Here is a 17,868-nt window from a genome sequence, read left to right on the forward strand (position 1 = left end):
TACCTGGTTTTCTTCAAAAGTAAGCTCCTTGTCAAGGGGTATACATATGACAAATGGTTCAGAACTCACTTCCTACATGAAACATAATGAAGGTAAAGATTAAAACATAACAAAATGTGTATACGATATATACCGAACAAAATATATAATACTGACCTCATATAGTGCTATTTCAGCACTACTCTGTCTAAAGCTAGCAAATCCTTCTAGCGATGACACTATGTCACCTAGCTTTCCAGTAGCCTTCACGGTGCACGACAAACCTGCTTGTTAAAAGCAATAATCAATGCTGATTCCGTATTGTATATACACAGTATGTGAGTATGAGGATGTTATAGTATATGATAACATGATCTTGATTCCTGTATATGAGTGTACATATATGGTATCATATTATTATATATAGAGTGAGGGTCGATATATACCGAAGCTTTTCTTTTAAAGGATCATAAACTTTAAAGAAAAGAAGAATCGATTTCTCCGGTGGAGGGAATGGCAGCAGGTCCTACATACAAAAGAAAATTAAATGGATTGCAAATATTAAAATTAAAAAGCTATCGTTGAGATCTTACCCGTGCGAGGTCTTCTTCAAGATATAAATGAAGCTCGGCGTTTTTAACCCTGTTTGAAAATTTTCTTATATATTCAACCTAAATCACATTAAATTAGACAAAAGTTACCAAATTATAATGAAAGGACAAAACTCAAAGACAAGCATTTGGATATGGTATTAAACCCGGTTTACAATCCTAAATTTATTATATTTGGTTTGTTTTATTATATGGGCTAATACATTTGTTATTGGGCTGAGGAGGTTTGTGGAGGTAGCCCTAATTGGGCTAGGCCCATTAGGGTATCATGATGGTGGCCATGAGACTCTATATAAGGAGGTCTTCACCTCCTTATCATGGGGTCATGCTCAGTAGGTGCCACCACCAGTTTTTGTGTCTGTGAACAAGAGATCTTGAAGATCTCTTAGCGGTCACCTCCACACCCCCAAAACGCCACTGCAGATCGCGAGCAGCCGGAGGAGAGGATCAGCAGACCAGGATGCGGTTCATTCATCTCGAAATCCGTGGAAGCTCCGTCATGAGTCAGGTCAGATTCCATTTCGTGCTTCGACATTGGCGCCATCCGTGGGACGGCAATGAACCACACTGGCCTCTATTCTCGGCCCTCCGATCCGTTCATCAAAATCTCAGGAAGAACCACCGAGCTCTTGGGGAAACCCTTAGATCTACGTTTTCAGATCTGGAAAATACTTCCAGATCTGGAAGATGCAGGAGGAAACCACCAAGCTTTTGGGGAAAATCCTTAGATCTGTGTTTTCAGACCTGGAAAATACCTCCAGATCTGGAAGAAACAGGAAGAAAATGAGCTTTTGAGGAAAACCCTCAGATCTGGGTTTTCAGATCTGGGTTCGTCCGAGCAGCAGCCACACCTCATATTCATAGGTTTATAAACCCTATCAGATCTGCTGGTTTTACATAAAACCTACCTGATGTGGATATTCAAAACCTTTGGGTCGCGCGCAGCGCCAAGGCGATTACTCTGCGCATCAGCGGGTCGCGCTGCGCGCGCCCAGGCGATTACTCCGCGCCTCAGCGGGTCGCGCGCGCTCCAGGCGATTACTCCGCGCCACAGCGGGTCGCGCGCGCGCGCCCAGGCGATTACTCCGCGCCACAGCGGGTCGCTCGCGCGCGCCCAGGCGATTACTCCGCGCCTCAGCGGGTCGCGCGCGCCCAGGCGATTACTCCGCGCCTCAGCGGGTCGCGCGCGCGCGCCCAGGCGATTACTCCGCGCCTCAGCGGGTCGCTGCTGCGCGCGCCCAGGCGATTACTCCGCGCCACAGCGGGTCGCGCGCGCGCCCAGGCGATTACTCCGCGCCACAGCGCGCGCGCGCGCCCAGGCGATTACTCCGCGCCACAGCGCGCGCGCGCGCCCAGGCGATTACTCTGCGCCACAGCGGTCGCGCGCGCGCCCCCAGACATGAAGGCAGAGCATGCTCAAGCAATAAGCATGCTCAAGCAGCAAGCATGCTCAAGCATCAAGCATGCTCAAGCAATAAGCATGCTCAAGCAGCAAGCATGCTCAAAGCATCAAGCATGCTCAAGCAATAAGCATGCCCAAGCATCAAGCATGCTCAAGCAGCAAGCATGCTCAAGCATCAAGCATGCTCAAGCAATAAGCATGCCCAAGCAATAAGCATGCTCAAGCAGCAAGCATGCTCAAGCAATAAGCATGCTCAAAGCATCAAGCATGCTCAAGCAATAAGCATGCCCAAGCAAGCATGCTCAAGCATCAAGCATGCTCAAGCATCAAGCATGCTCAAGCAGCAAGCATGCCCAAGCAATAAGCATGCTCAAGCAATAAGCATGCCCAAGCAATAAGCATGCTCAAGCATCAAGCATGCCCAAGCATCAAGCATGCCCAAGCATCAAGCATGCTCAAGCATCAAGCATGCTCAAGCAGCAAGCATGCTCAAGCAATAAGCATGCTCAAGCAGCAAGCATGCTCAAGCATCAAGCATGCTCAAGCATCAAGTACGCTATCAGATCTGTTGGTTTTACATAAAACCTACCTGATGTGGATATTCAAAACCTTTGGGTCGCGCGCGCGCCCAGGCGATTACTCTGCGCCACAGCGGGTCGCGCGCGCGCGCCCAGGCGATTACTCTGCGCCACAGCGGGTCGCGCGCGCGCCCAGGCGATTACTCTGCGCCACAGCGGGTCGCGCGCGCGCGCGCCCAGGCGATTACTCTGCGCCACAGCGGGTCGCGGCGCGCGCCCAGGCGATTACTCTGCGCCACAGCGGGTCGCGGCGCGCGAGCCCAGGCGATTACTCTGCGCCACAGCGGGTCGCGCGCAGCGCCCAGGCAATCACTCCGCGCCTCAGCGGATCGCGCGCGCGCGCCCAGGCAATCACTCCGCGCCTCAACGGGACGCGCGCGCGCGCCCAGGCAATCACTCTGCGCCACAGCAGGTCGCGCGCGCGCGCCCAGGCAATTACTCTGCGCCACAGCGGCTCGCGCGCGCGCCCAGGCAATTACTCTGCGCCTCAGCGGGTCGCGCGCGCGCGCTCCAGGCAACTACTCTGCGCCTCAGCGGGTCGCGCGGGCGCGCTCCAGGCAACTACTCTGCGCCTCAGCGGGTCGCGCTGCGCGCGCCTAGGCAATTACTCTGCGCCACAGCGCGCAGCAGTTTTGCATTCGCGCCACCGCATACAAGTTTTCGCATACATGTTTCGCACTTCCTTTTACTAATTTGAGCAATATGACAACATTATATTGACATCAAATTAAAAAGAAAGCGAAGTAAAACATACATGCGTGAGCTCCAAGCTCAAACGCGTTGACGAGTCTTAACTCTAAAACGTCAGGGCCTTAGCCCAAAAATATGAGTCTTAGCTCAAACTTGAAGGCTGGGAATCCTCACAATTTCCCATACGGCTCCGCGCCATAGGCTGGGAATCCTCAAAATTTCCCATACGGCTCCGCGCCATAGGCTGGGAATCCTCACAATTTCCCATACGGCTCCGCGCCATAGGCTGGGAATCCTCACAATTTCCCATACGGCTCCGCGCCATACTTAAAGGTTGGGAATCCTCAATTTCCCATACGGCTCCCCGCCATACTTGAAGGTTGGGAATCCTCATAAACCCGTCGGCCACGCGCCAGCTTTTATTATCATTACTTTCATTGCCCGTAAGACGCCCCGCGCGCAGGTTTCCATTATTATTACAGCCCGTAAGACGCCCCGCGCGCAGGTTTACATTATTATTACAACCCGTAAGACGCTTCGCGCGCAGGCTACTGTTATTATTACAGCTTGTAAGTCGCCTCACGCGCCAGCTCAGTTATTATTACAGCTCGTAAGTCGCCTCACGCGCCAGCTCAGTTATTATTACAGCTCGTAAGTCGCCTCACGCGCCAGCTCAGTTATTACTCTTAGCTCGTAAGACGCCTCTCGCGCGCAGGCTTTATTATTTTCAGCTCGTAAGACGCCTCTCGCGCGCAGGCTTTATTATTTTCAGCTCGTAAGACGCCTCTCGCGCGCAGGCTTTATTATTCTCATCTCGTAAGACGCCACTCGCGCGCAGGCTTCATTGCTCAGCTTGTAAGACGCCTCTCGCGCGCATGCTTTATTACCCAGCTTGTAAGACGCCTCTCGCGCGCAGGCTTTATTTCTCAGCTCGTAAGACGCCTCTCGCGCGCAAAGCTTTATTATCCTTATAACTCGACACCACCATTATCTTAAGGATCACAACGCGTCACCATCATGGAGAAAATCTCCCAGACTCAAGACAATAAAGATAAGGCCGAATAAAAGGGAAAAAACCGCCCTAACACCTTATAAAGTCCAACGCTCCACCTAAGCGCTTGCGCACCCAGGAGCAACGCTGGACTTGGGGGGGCTTGTAGGGGTATGGTATTAAACCCGGTTTACAATCCTAAATTTATTATATTTGGTTTGTTTTATTATATGGGCTAATACATTTGTTATTGGGCTGAGGAGGTTTGTGGAGGTAGCCCTAATTGGGCTAGGCCCATTAGGGTATCATGATGGTGGCCATGAGACTCTATATAAGGAGGTCTTCACCTCCTTATCATGGGGTCATGCTCAGTAGGTGCCACCACCAGTTTTTGTGTCTGTGAACAAGAGATCTTGAAGATCTCTTAGCGGTCACCTCCACACCCCCAAAACGCCACTGCAGATCGCGAGCAGCCGGAGGAGAGGATCAGCAGACCAGGATGCGGTTCATTCATCTCGAAATCCGTGGAAGCTCCATCATGAGTCAGGTCAGATTCCATTTCGTGCTTCGACAATTCCTATATAAATGCATAGATGCAGCTCTTCGGAAAGTTAAATTGCAACTAAATTGCCGTTAGTAACGATTGAAAGATCTTAGTGACATTGATCTTGATCCATAGATTCACTAAAATATTTAACGTAATTAGTTTATTTATGTAACTAATCAACACCTTTTAAACCAAATTTAAGCAGAGTTCAAAAAGTGCATACAGTCTTATCTTTTTCCTTAGATGTCAATGGACGATAAGGGCGATAGGTTGGACCCTGGCGTTTTTCCCATAGCCAAAATTGCTGTCGTCGCACTGGTACATCCGTTTTATAAGCAAATGCATTCTGCAAATTTTTTCAGATCTTCAGATTTTAAAAAATAGCACAATACAAAACACAATTTGAACTGTGTATGATATGTAAATATAACCAAATATTGTACCTGGAAAAGAGCAAAAGGTGTATGTTTTCGGAGACGAAAATAACCGACTCTATCAAAATCCACTAGATCAAAATATATTTGTTTCCCAACCTGCTCATAAATATCACTATTGCGAATAACCTAGTTTCATCATATTGCAAGGTAAGTAATGATTTCATGAATCTCAATAGTAGTTCTAAGGAGCGAAAATTGGAAATTAACCTTTATTGTTGTACACAAATGCGGTTCATCTTCATTTAATCTTACCTGAAAGGATAAAATTAAGGGTTCAATGTGATTTTTTAGTAAGATCACAAAAACTAATAAGAATACCAAATTTATTAATAAAACTCTTACTCGAAGGTGTTCGGCCATATCCATCTCATCCACATTACAAAATATATTAGCCTTGTCACTTTCACGTATATACACAAGCATGTACGCGTTTGAATTCTCTGTATAATAATTTACCTGTTTCAAATAAAACATATATTCATGAATTATATATAAGTTTAAGTGAAGTGAATGCTAATAAATCAGTTATATCATCCACCAAATCACCTCCTCGCCTCCATATTGGTCAAACAATGCTCTCTTCATATTTGTGTCGATCACGCGTTCATCATCAAATTTAAACCTACAAGATATTAAATTCAGCCAACACATTAAAGAAACATGTGATAGATTGCGTGTGTGTGTGTGTGTTTGTGTTTGTGCATATGACTTTGCATTAATATCTGTATGTATTATTGTAAGTATTAAATTAATGTTATAGCTTAATGTCAAGTACTGTTGATATCGTAACCATGTAATCAGTCGTATCCAAACGTTGCATTGGTTTGGAACATCGGTTTATATTGTAAACAAATAGGATGAAATTAGTGAAATCAAGATTCAAAATTTGTGTATGTTACTTTGTTCAGTCATGTATGTAATTATTATGTATGTATGAATGAATGAACGTATTTTTAGATCGAAAACCGGATAATAAAATAAAAAACCGAAGAGTTCAGTAGTAGCTGTCAAACACATGATATTTCATACCATTGATCAGAGAGCGTCGGCCTGATATAGGCAACATAATGTCCATCATGTACATCCCCACTGTGAGCCCAAACACTGGAAAAATAACATAGAACTGAATTACTGAATATTGATCAGACAAGAAAATAAAAAGCCAACTTATTCACAAAAGTTAGCATAGTTAATGGTTTTTCCTGCATATTTCCATAATTTAAATAATAATCATTTTGGCTTGCTTTCTAACTGTTTCTACTTTCTAGAACTAATATAACTAGTTACTATGTTATGCTATATATCTTATGACTACTTATCAATGAAAGTTACTTCATCTATAATGAACTCGCGGTGCAAAATACTCAACTAAATTCTGATACCTGTGAAGAGTGTAAAGATTGGGAACACTTCTGTCTGCCAGAGGTGATAAATACTTTCCATCCACTATATCAAGATCAAGTTGCAAGGGGAATCTATAATCGTCGTTTATCTGTCCAATAGAATAATTTCACAATAAAAAGTCCAAATAAGGTATTGTTGTAAGAATCAACAAAACGTATTCGAAAGTATATCAAACCGCGGCCTTCACATGAACTGAACCATGTCATAAGGGTCAAAGTTACTGACCTTCACCACTGTATCTTCCATGGAATCATCGTATCTGAAACGTTTTAACTTCAGTACTAGAACAGGTGGGAAATCAACAAACAGATCCTGTGAAGAACAACACATGATTGAATTTATAATAGAAAAATAGGTAAATTTATAATAAATTTAAGAAATGATTCTGACCTGATCATATATATTAATTTCAACTTCAGGTTGCCTTACTTCTACATATTTGTCAAAAGAATCATACACGTTGCGACAACCTTCGACGTCAAGCTGAAGATCTGACACAAGATATATGTGTTGATAAAAGAACTACAATCAACATATATAAAACAAGTTTATTCTTACAAATGTTAATGTACTTACAAGTAAAATTTTGTAATCTTGTTTATCTGTAGCCGATATTTGTGTAATCGACATATCTCATAGTATGTCCTTCAAACAATTGTTGAATTGCAACCTCTACAACAGTGCCCTAAGTGTATAACCACAAGTATACATAAATACATAACCAGGCAATAATAAAAAATTAACAAAATTCATGTTCGATGGCGGAAATAGGCATACCTTCATTTTTTCTTGAAGTTTCTCAAAGAGAACCATGATGTATTCTTGAGCATCATTCTTCTTAAAGTATTCATGTGTATCCAGACAGAAAGACTTGGTCAGCTCTTCGGTGGCGACACTAGTATCACTGTACTGAAGGTTATAGAATAAGCTCTGCAAAGACAGCGGAATGCTCCCAGATGGCATATCATTCCCAGTTGTTGGCATATAAAAGACGGCCTGATTGAAAAGTTAAACATGAGTGTCAAATATTATACTTTTAGTGAGCATCAATTGATGAGGTAAAAAGTGATATCACCAACCTTTCGAAAGTAAGGTATGTGGTATAAGGTTTGTAGGAGATAATGCACATAGCAAGTAGAGCCTAGACTTTTAAGGCCAACATAACCGGTTTCGTATTGATATTACCGTATATGTATATACTAGTTTTTATCCCCCTGTATTACGGGAGTTGTTTTATATTATTTGTTCTAATATTTAATTATTTTTTGTATTTATATTTTTTATTGTATGAAAGTTAATAATATACTTATGGTTTGATGATAAATTATTTGACAAATAAATGAGATGTTATAACTCGGTTTAAAAACATATGGTTTTAATGAGACACAAGACCCGTTTATTCTTTAACTATAAAATTGGTTTTTTAATTATAAATAATACTTATGAAAGTTAATAATATACTTATGGTTTGATGAGACCCAAGACCCGTTTATTTTTTTTACTATCAAATTGGTTTTTTAATTTAGATAATATATACATCTTTTATAAAATAAATAAGATATTAATTTTTTAATATATCCTATTTTATAGGATTTTTACATCAATAATTAGGTGAGAATAATTTTTTATTTATGGAGATGTTATAACCCGTTTAAGAAATATCTGGGTTTGGTAAGACCCATACCCATGAATTCGGGTCAAATGCATGAGAAGACTCAATTCAAAAATCAAGCAAATCTGGTGACTCCAAAAAAAGGGGAAGCGATCGCATCGCGACACTTAGGATTTTTATGTTTTCGTTTATATATATTATAGATACGCTATTAATTTTCGGTTTTCCGACGCAATTCTGACACATATATAAATGGTTTTCCGACGCAATTCCGACACATTTATAAATTTTTTTTGACACGGCTCCGACGCATATTTGATTTGTTTTCCGACACAAATGTGACGCATATATGAATTATTTTCCAACGCATATATGAATTATTTTCCGACACAATTCTAACGCATTTATATTTTTAATATATTTTTATTTTCAAATTCAGAATAATCCAGATTTTTAAATTTTTTTTTTTATATAGAAATACTCAATAAAGCCACAAAACCTGTTATACAAAAAAAACAACAAACTCACTCACAAAACAACTTTTGCCAATTGAAACTCAAATATAATCAAAGTCATCACAAATCTATTACAAACTAACATGTCTAAAATTGAACATAAAAAACTACTAGAATCACGAACAAAAAATTACGGCCACTTCTACTCCTTTTGCATCGCTTTGTCCATATTATGGCATTCCATGCTCTCCTTTCAACTTCCATTTGAACTTGAATCTACAAATTTGTTAAACATGTACGATAATTAGTAAACAAACACCACATGATAACTATAATTAAGAATAGCATATAACCGGTTCCATAGGCCTATTAACTGTAGAAGCAGTAATTGCATCTAAGTTTGCTACCTTTACACCTTCTAAAGGAGTTTTTGTATCCAAATCATGGAATAGAAGAACAACGTGTCGATTTGAAGCGTCGTCAACTGTAGATCCCTTTCTTGCTATGTGTAGAAATAAAACAAAAGTAAAAGAGAGCGAAGAATGGATGTGGTAGATATTGTGACTGGCGAAAACTGACGGTGAGAAAGGAAGGGGCGTCGAGCGTTGGGAGAGGTAGAGAGGAGAAGCGATGGGTTTGGTTTTTCTTTTAAAAGCTAAGTATTAGAAAGGACAACTAAACATTAAGTTTTAATTAGATATATATTTAACTTATAGTTTTAATAGGTGTGACTCCTGGTGCAATTGGTAAGGTTGTTAGTTATATTGATCATTGAATAAGTTGATGACCATGGTTCGATTCTTCTAGTAGACACCTATTTTTTCATCTCTTTTGATAAAAGAGTTTAAAGTAAATCCGACGCATTTCCAACACAAATTATGCTTGTGTCAGAATTGTGTCGGAAATTCTGACACCTTTCCTACGCAATACATTTTTTGTTTACGTTTCTTGAGGTTCAAACGTTGTTTTTCCTACTCCATTTTTTGCACAACTTCATTATACATGAAACACTATCACTTCCCAAACTTATACATACTATATATCTACATACATATGTGTGTACCATTAGAGCCTATAAGTTACAACACTCTTTTATAATTTTATAAGTAGTATAATATTTTTATTTGTTTCTCGAGGTTAAGACGTTTTTCCTTATTTCATATTTTACAAAACTTCATTATACATGAAATACTTTTCCTTCACAAAGTTATACATATTATAATGTTTGTGTACGTATGTGCCATTAAAACTCTAACTTATAACGACATTTACAATCTGATAATGCTACTCATGTATGTACGCAGTTGTATAATATGTATAAGTTAGGGAAATGAAAGTATTCCCCATATAGTGAAGACATACAAATTATGGATGAAAAAATAAACGTTGGAGTCTAATTAAACGAAAAACATACTTAGGCCGTCAGAATTGCGTAGCAAGTTGCTACACATTTGCTACGCATTTTCAACAAAATAAACGTTGCGTCGGAAGTGTGTCGAAACTTATATTATTACTTTATAAATATATTGATAAAGTACAAAATTAAAATTTTGCGTTTGAAATTAGTCAGACTTTCCGACACAATTCCGACGCAATTTTTATTTTTCTTTACCTTACCGTATTAACAAAAACAATACACAAAGTTGAAATGTTGCGTTGGAAATGCGTCAGAAATTCTGACACTTTTCCGACGCAGTTTGTATTATAATTTCGATTAACATATTAAAAAAACTAGAATTAGGAAATAAAATTGATGTGTCAAAAATGCGTCGGAAATTCCGACACGTTTCTGCCACTTTTTGTATTATGATTTAATTTAACTTATTAAAAAAACAAAATTACGGAATTAAAATTTTGTGTCGTAAATGGGTTGGAATTTCCGACGCATTTCCGACACAAGTTGTATTATCATGTAAATATAAGAAATAAAATACACTATTAAAATGATGCGTCGGAATTGCGTAAGAAATTCCAACGCATTTCCGACGAAATTTAGTTTGTGTCAGAAATTTGTCATAACGTACGACATAAAATTTGGATTTCACTTTCTGTCAAAAATGTGTCGGAAATGTGTGGCAAATTCCGACGCAAAATATTGCGTCACAAATTTCTGTAGCAATGGCACCCTTTTTCTAGTAGTGACGTACAGAGTTAAACGAATGAGAGAATGTGTATAACCGCCATCAATCAATTGTTGCTTTTAGAAGATTTTTATAACTTCAAACGCCTGTGATTTAAATTTAATCTTGAAGACTTTGACATACCATGATCTTTTTAAAAGTTGGTTGGCACTTAGAGCGCTAGCAATACTGGAGTTTCACAAATCATCACATCGACGTCATGTCATATTCCACATTTTTCTTAAAAAACCATGCTTTTTCTACATCACTAAACCTCCGCAAGTCCCGCTAAAATTATTAAAGCAATATATACCATGTGTATGTGTGTGTGTGTGTGTGTGTGAGAGAGAGAGAGGGCGCAGGCCCCTACTTCATAGTCTGCTTCTCATCTATAACGACAAACCCCACCCGAACAGATATCCCTCTACAACTCCATCCACACTATTTCCACCTCATCCGGACATTAGAAGATGCCTACAACCCACGTTGTGGATACTCAAAACGATATATCATATACTTTTATAAGCATTCTTACAAGCCTTTCATTTTCAAGAAATCTATTTTTTTAAATCTTTTCAAGTTTTAATAAAGGAAAAATTACTATATAAATTATAATAGACAAATTTGATCAAATATTTTAAAAGATAAACATGTCTATTTTAGCTTAATGTTCTTAATAATTGGATTTTGGTCCAACACAATCGTCATGTCAGGGAAGCTGGCTAAGGCGATCAAGCCTTAGCCAACACTTTTTGGGCATTGAAAATTGTAAGAAGTATATGAGACCCACTTTCAACTAATAGAAATACGACACAGGTCAAACACGACTATACTTTGCCTACAATTTTAGTTTCTTAGTCGGCAAGCCTGGCTCTTAGCCAGCTTTGGGATCTATGTTTTTTCACTAAGCCGGCTCATTCCTTTCCCTCTTAGTCGGCTCTAACTCGACTTGTAGGCTAAGACTTCAATTAGTCGTCTTCTTTTCTTCATTTTAGCCGCATAAATTTAGCCGCTAAAATTAAATAATTTACCTAGTCAATTTAACACCTAGGCGGATTCCTTTTTTTTTCTTTTTCTTAGTTGTCTTCTTTTCATTTTTAGACGCATAAAATATCCCACATAATTAAATATTTTTACCTACCCACTTAAGTGCTTAGCTTATTTGCTTCTACTTTTTCTCTCTTATTCATCATCTTTATTTTTCTCTTAGCCGCATACCGCAAAATTAAATGTGGTTACTTACCAAATTTATCTTTTTACCTAATATTTTTATAAAACTTATAAAACCTTCGTCACTTTATCAAAGTTTTTTACTTTCTTACAACACAATATCTATTTTTCCTCATTGATTAAAAATATTATATATATGTTGACTAACAAAAAATAATAAAAGAAAATGTTCATTAAAACTGAAAATTAAAAAAACTTAATAATAACAAAACATAATAAATTACGATTACAATATTCTTGATAGTAGGCACACAATATGCCGACTAAGAGAAAAGAAATAAGATTGCTAAGAGGAAAGAAATAGAACATGGCTAAGTATTTAATTGCGTAAGTAAAAGCATTTAATATCGCAGCTAAATTTATACAAAAGAAAAAAAAGAAGCGGCTAAGAGAAAAAAAGCATATGTGGGCTAAATATTAAAGCAGTAAGTAAAGGTATTTAATTTTGAGGGCAAGATTTATGCGGCTAAAAAAATAAAAGAAGACGGCTAAGAGAGAAAATGGGAAGCCGGCTAAGTATTTAATTGGGGAGGTAAAATTATGTAATTTTAGCGGCTAAAGGAAGAAAAGAAGACGGTTAAGAAGTTCTAGCCTACGAGTCAAGTTGGAGCGGGCTAAGAGAGAAAATATGAGTCGGCTAAGTGAAAAAACACGGATCTCGAAGCCAGCGAGAGTCAGGCATGTTGGCTGATAAACTAAAGTCGAATCCTAAGTTTAACCGTATTTAACACGTGTCGTATTTGGATTGGTTGAAAGTGGGTCCCAGGTACTTATCTCAATGTCACTTTTATAATTTCGTTTGCAAACAAATAAAAAAGTGAATTTTTAATATGGAGTTAAGCGCCATTTTAGTACCTGTGGTTTGGCCAACTACGCAACTTTAGTACATATTCTTTATTTTGTGCAAATGACTACCTCAGTTTAAAAAAACTTGCATTTTTAGTCCTTTTTTTAACCCCATTAATTTTCATCCGTTAAGTCTGGGGTATTTGCGTAATTTCATTATTTAAATTAGGGGTATTTGGGTAATTTCACTATTATATATTTTGTTTTTCTTTTTCTTCCTCCTTTTCTCTCTCCCCGTCTTTAAACCCCTTCTTCTTCACAAAACACCATCATTCCTCCATGTTTCAATACTTTAATCACCCGCCTCTTCAACAACGACACCGACACACCCAACCTCGGCATCTCACCGTACCAATGGTGGTCGGACTTCCTCCACGGCATCACCGTCAACGGCCCAACGTCACTTTCTCTGGCGGATCCATCTTCGCCGTCGCCGGATACCCACAAGATGATGATGAGGGAAGGGTATTTTGGTCAGGGTATTTGCCTTCTCCGGCGAGATGACGTTGAAGTGGGTGTTGTTCATTACAGAGGAATGAAGATGAAGATGATGAAGGAAAGGGTTCCGGAACACCAAGAACACACACACTGTGTGTGAGAGAATACACCTTAGATCTATGTTATTTTTTAAATTCTAGTACAGAACTTGTATGTATGAAATATGGAGATGAGGATGAATCTGTAGATGGCTATAATGATTGTTATTATTTGTGTGGCTATAATCATTTGTGTGGTTGTGTGTTTGAATATGGTGATGAGGATGAATTTGGTTGAGGATGCTGATGAAGATCTGAAGATGGCTATAATGATTATTATTATTCTTATTATCATAATTTTCTCAATATAAAAATGAGAGAAAAAATAAAAGAAAAAAACAAATAATAATAAAATTACACAAATACCCCGGATTTAACGGATGAAAATTGACGGGGTTAAAAAAGATACTAAAAATCAAGGTTTTTTGAAACTGAGGTACTCATTTGCACAAAATAAAGAATAGGTACTAAAGTTGCGTAGTTGGCCAAACCACAGGTACTAAAACGGCACTTAACTCTTTAATATGTATATATATATACAGTGAAAAGATCCAATACACTAATGCCTTAACGTTCATTACGTACGCGGATCCATTTTTTACGAATCGATCCATGAAATCACATCTAAACATCTCGGAATCGTCAATACATATCCAATCAATCATTTGTTCACCGAAAAAAACAGTTTTGGATGGTTAATCAATCAATTTTTCACTTTTTTCACGAAGACCGTATTTTGAGCGTTTAGTTTTGTGAGCGTTTTAGGTTTTTGCTTTTGTTTTTTGCCTTTGAGCGTCTCGCGTACCTACCTGACATGTTGACGTAATATCTATGTTTCAATATCCAAAATATATATATATATATATATATATACAAGAAGAGTATTAACAATTTAATTTTATTTATAACTTTCCCGTTATAGTCGTGTCTGATTCTAATCTTCTCATCGTCTCTCAGGTACTTCACTTCCAGGTTTTGTAAACCTATATCAACAGCAATCAGTCTTAAACCTTTAATCTATGTTACAGACTTCCAATGCGTGCACATAAAGCAGCATCTAACTCATTAATTCCCACTTCTTCTTGTTAATTTCCAGGGTCCAAAACTGGTGCAAGAAGCATGAATCAAACTAAAACAATGGTTAACGGGTCTAACTGTAATTCTTCTAATGTTGTCATCGATAATCCTAACCTGCTTCACCAAAAGAAAGCCGCCATTCGCCTCGCGGGTCCCTCGAAATTGCAGGTTTTTTATTTGTAAATAGTTAACCGTTTCAATTTGGGGGTTTTTATTGGTACCATTTTTGTAATACTCGTAGTTTTGGTGTTCATAAGTTACTAACTTTAGTCTTATTGGCAATTAGGGGTTGCATAAAACCAGAAAAACCGAACCAAAACAAAAACCGATGGTTTGGTTTTAATGTTTTGTAAAAATCAAACTTACGGTTCAGTTTTGGTTTTACATGTATTAAAAAAATAAAAACCGAACCAAATTTGTAGATTTTATTTTTTTTATTATAAGTATTTATAAGAATTTAATAATATGTAGTTTAAATAAAGAAAGACCGGGTGTGGCTCAATGAAGAAAGCCTGGGATCTTTGTGATCTTTAGTTCGATCCTGAGGGCGTTCGGGTTTTACCACCAGTGGGCCTTCGGGCGGGTGGGTTTTCCCCCAGAGCTGGAGATAACTTGGAGACGCTTAAGGGCTCCGTACGGCTGGATTGGGCCAGCTGGCGGGTGACCTTTTGCCATTGGGTCACCCCGTATGGAGTACCTAGGCATTCTGTGTTTGTTGGCCGTTCCAAAAAAAATAATGTGTAGTTTAAATATTTTAGTCCAAATGTATAATAATCAGATAGTTATTAATTATCAAAGTAATTTATCTTTTATTATAAGTAATTTAGAATCTGATAAATGCGTAATCAAAATATTTTACTCTAAATGTATAATAATCAATTAGTTACGGAGTATTAATTAACAAAATAATTTCAGCCTAAATTTGTAATTTTGGGCAAAAAACAAATTCGGCCTAAAATATTCTAGCTCAAATGGCAAAACCGAAATCGAATGTTTTCAAAACTGAAGTTTCGGTTTTTTGTTCGCTTTTAGCCTTTTTTTGTAAATAGCCTTTTAGCCCAAAACCGACCCAGATTCACTGAATCGTGCACACCCTTATTGGCAATGCAATCTAAAAAACAAAATGTGATCCATCAGTCTGCAAATAGTTTGGTTCTTGATCTAACTTTTTGCTACCGTTTTGTTGATTAAACTGTAGGTAATTGCAGATTTTGATAATACACTGACAAGGTTTTGGGTTGATGCATGCAGAGGACAATGTATGCTCATGGTTTCTTTATAAACTTTGAATGTTTTTGTTATAATTATGTGTTTCTTAATGCAACTAAAGTGTTTTGTAATTATATATGTAGCAAGTCACGGGCTCATACAACAAGAGAACCCTGAGTACAATGCTAAGAGAGACGAACTATTTAACTATTATCATCCGATAGAATACGACCCGCAACTTCCAATCGATGAGAAAACGAAGCTCATGGAAGAATGGTATGTTGACTATTTACACACTTAAATATTAAACGCGTTTATAAGTTTATTAGTACTTAAATTTGATTATGTTCCTTTTTCTAATTCACAGGTGGGGTAAGGTACATGATCTCCTTATTGAAGGAGGTCTTACGTATGATGCGATAAGAAACTCCGTATCTAGTGCTTTGATTGCTTTCAGAGACGGTGTTGCTGAGCTTTTCGAGTTTTTAGAGGCGAGTTTTTAGCGTTTTTTGACATCTTTTTTAGTACCGGCTACGTAACTGAACCGTGTGGTTGGAACCTGATTTAGTTTCCTTTATTATTTTTTTTTTGCAAAAAAAATAAAAATAAAAAATTCTTTACTGATTCATTTATCACTTCAGGCTCCATATTTTGTTTATTCCAGGTAGGGGTGAGCAAGAAACCCAAAAAACCGATTCCAAACCGAAAAAACCTAACCGAAACAAAAACCGACGGTTTGATTTTATGTTTTTGTAAAAACCGCACTGACAGTTCGGTTTTGGTTTTGCATGTAAAAAAAACCGAACCGAAGCGAATTGCTAACCTTTTGTTTTTTTATATTTTATATTAAGTAATTTATAAGAATTTAATAAATATGTAACTTCAATATTTTTTATCAAATGTATAATAGTCTAAAGTTTTCAAGCTCAAATGGCAAAAACCGAAAAAACCAAAACGGAATCCGAAAAAACCGAACGGTTTCAAAAACTCCAAAAACCGAAGTTTTGGTTTTCGGTTTGGTTTTAGCCAAAAACCGCACCACGCACACCCCTAATTCCAGGTTTCATATTTTGTTAATATTGCAAATTTACATTAAAAGATGAAGTATTCGATCTACATTTTGTTTTAAATTAGTTATGTATTTTTTTAAATTATTTATGACATTATCTGGTTATGAAAACGTAAGTAAAGCTATATCTTTTATGTGTACAGGAAAGAGGCATTCCGGTTCTCGTATTTTCCGCAGGACTAGCAGATATTATTGAAGAGGTAAGTTAAACCACAGCCATGTCAGCACTCTTTTATGCCAGCTGGCAAATAGTATCCTACTAACTAGTAACTACTAATTTAACTATGGTGTTTATTCTGATTGTCATCAGGTTCTTCGTCAAAAACTTCATAGAACTTTCAAAAATGTTAAGATCGTATCAAACCGGATGAAATTTGACGACAATGGTAACCTAGTATCTTTTACAGGTAACTTAGCTTCTACTTGGACATGTAAATAAATATGTTTTAATAACGTTATTAATCATTTTAACCATTGATTTAGTTTTGAAATTTGCACAGGGAAGTTGATTCACAGCTTGAATAAAAACGAGCATGCGCTTGAGATGGCTGCATCTTTGCACGAACAGTTGGGTGAAACCGATGATCAAATGATCGATAGCGCGTCTCTGAGAAAACGAACTAATGTGCTACTTCTTGGTGATCATATGGGAGATTTGAGAATGTCTGATGGTTTGGATTACGAAACTCGTATTTCTGTTGGATTTTTGTAAGTAGTTATTAATTTATTATTCTTTCAAGCCATTACTAAATTAAATCTTTTGGCATCCAAAAATGCGAATTTGTAATTATATTATTGCCTTTCTGCAGGAATCAAAACGTTGAAAACTCTCTCGATATATACCGCAAAGGCTATGACATTGTGTATCTAGTGAGTGTCGATATATATACAAACATACATACATGTATATAATAACTGCAACAATTTTTGTTAAAAAAGTAATGATTTTTCTGCAGGACGACGCACCAATGTCTGGGGTCGTGAAGCTCGTCTCAGAGCTATTTTCTCCCGGAAGTGATTAAAATTTGAAAACGTAATTTCCACGACTTTTGGATGGTTTAACATTTATTACGGT

The 17,868-nt window shown here is 37.9% G+C and overlaps 1 protein-coding gene and 1 pseudogene across 1 annotated transcript; one reads left to right on the plus strand and one right to left on the minus strand.

The window, feature by feature from the left end:
* Window positions 1-373: 373 nt before the first annotated feature.
* Window positions 374-7,814, minus strand: LOC143605220 (ubiquitin C-terminal hydrolase 13-like; annotated as a pseudogene).
* A 6,728-nt stretch (window positions 7,815-14,542) lies between these two features.
* On the plus strand, window positions 14,543-17,868 carry LOC143605219 (uncharacterized). The gene is made up of 9 exons (XM_077081422.1): window positions 14,543-14,683; window positions 15,714-15,774; window positions 15,868-16,000; window positions 16,092-16,215; window positions 16,937-16,993; window positions 17,104-17,200; window positions 17,294-17,501; window positions 17,603-17,663; window positions 17,750-17,868. The coding sequence occupies exons 1-9, from the start codon at window positions 14,558-14,560 to the stop codon at window positions 17,813-17,815; spliced, it is 933 nt and encodes a 310-aa protein (XP_076937537.1). The 5' UTR covers window positions 14,543-14,557; the 3' UTR covers window positions 17,816-17,868.

The sequence above is a fragment of the Bidens hawaiensis genome, unplaced genomic scaffold (assembly GCF_021521415.1).
Source record: "Bidens hawaiensis isolate Kalapana, Puna unplaced genomic scaffold, B.hawaiensis_p1.1 tig00068708_1, whole genome shotgun sequence".
NCBI lineage: Eukaryota > Viridiplantae > Streptophyta > Magnoliopsida > Asterales > Asteraceae > Bidens > Bidens hawaiensis.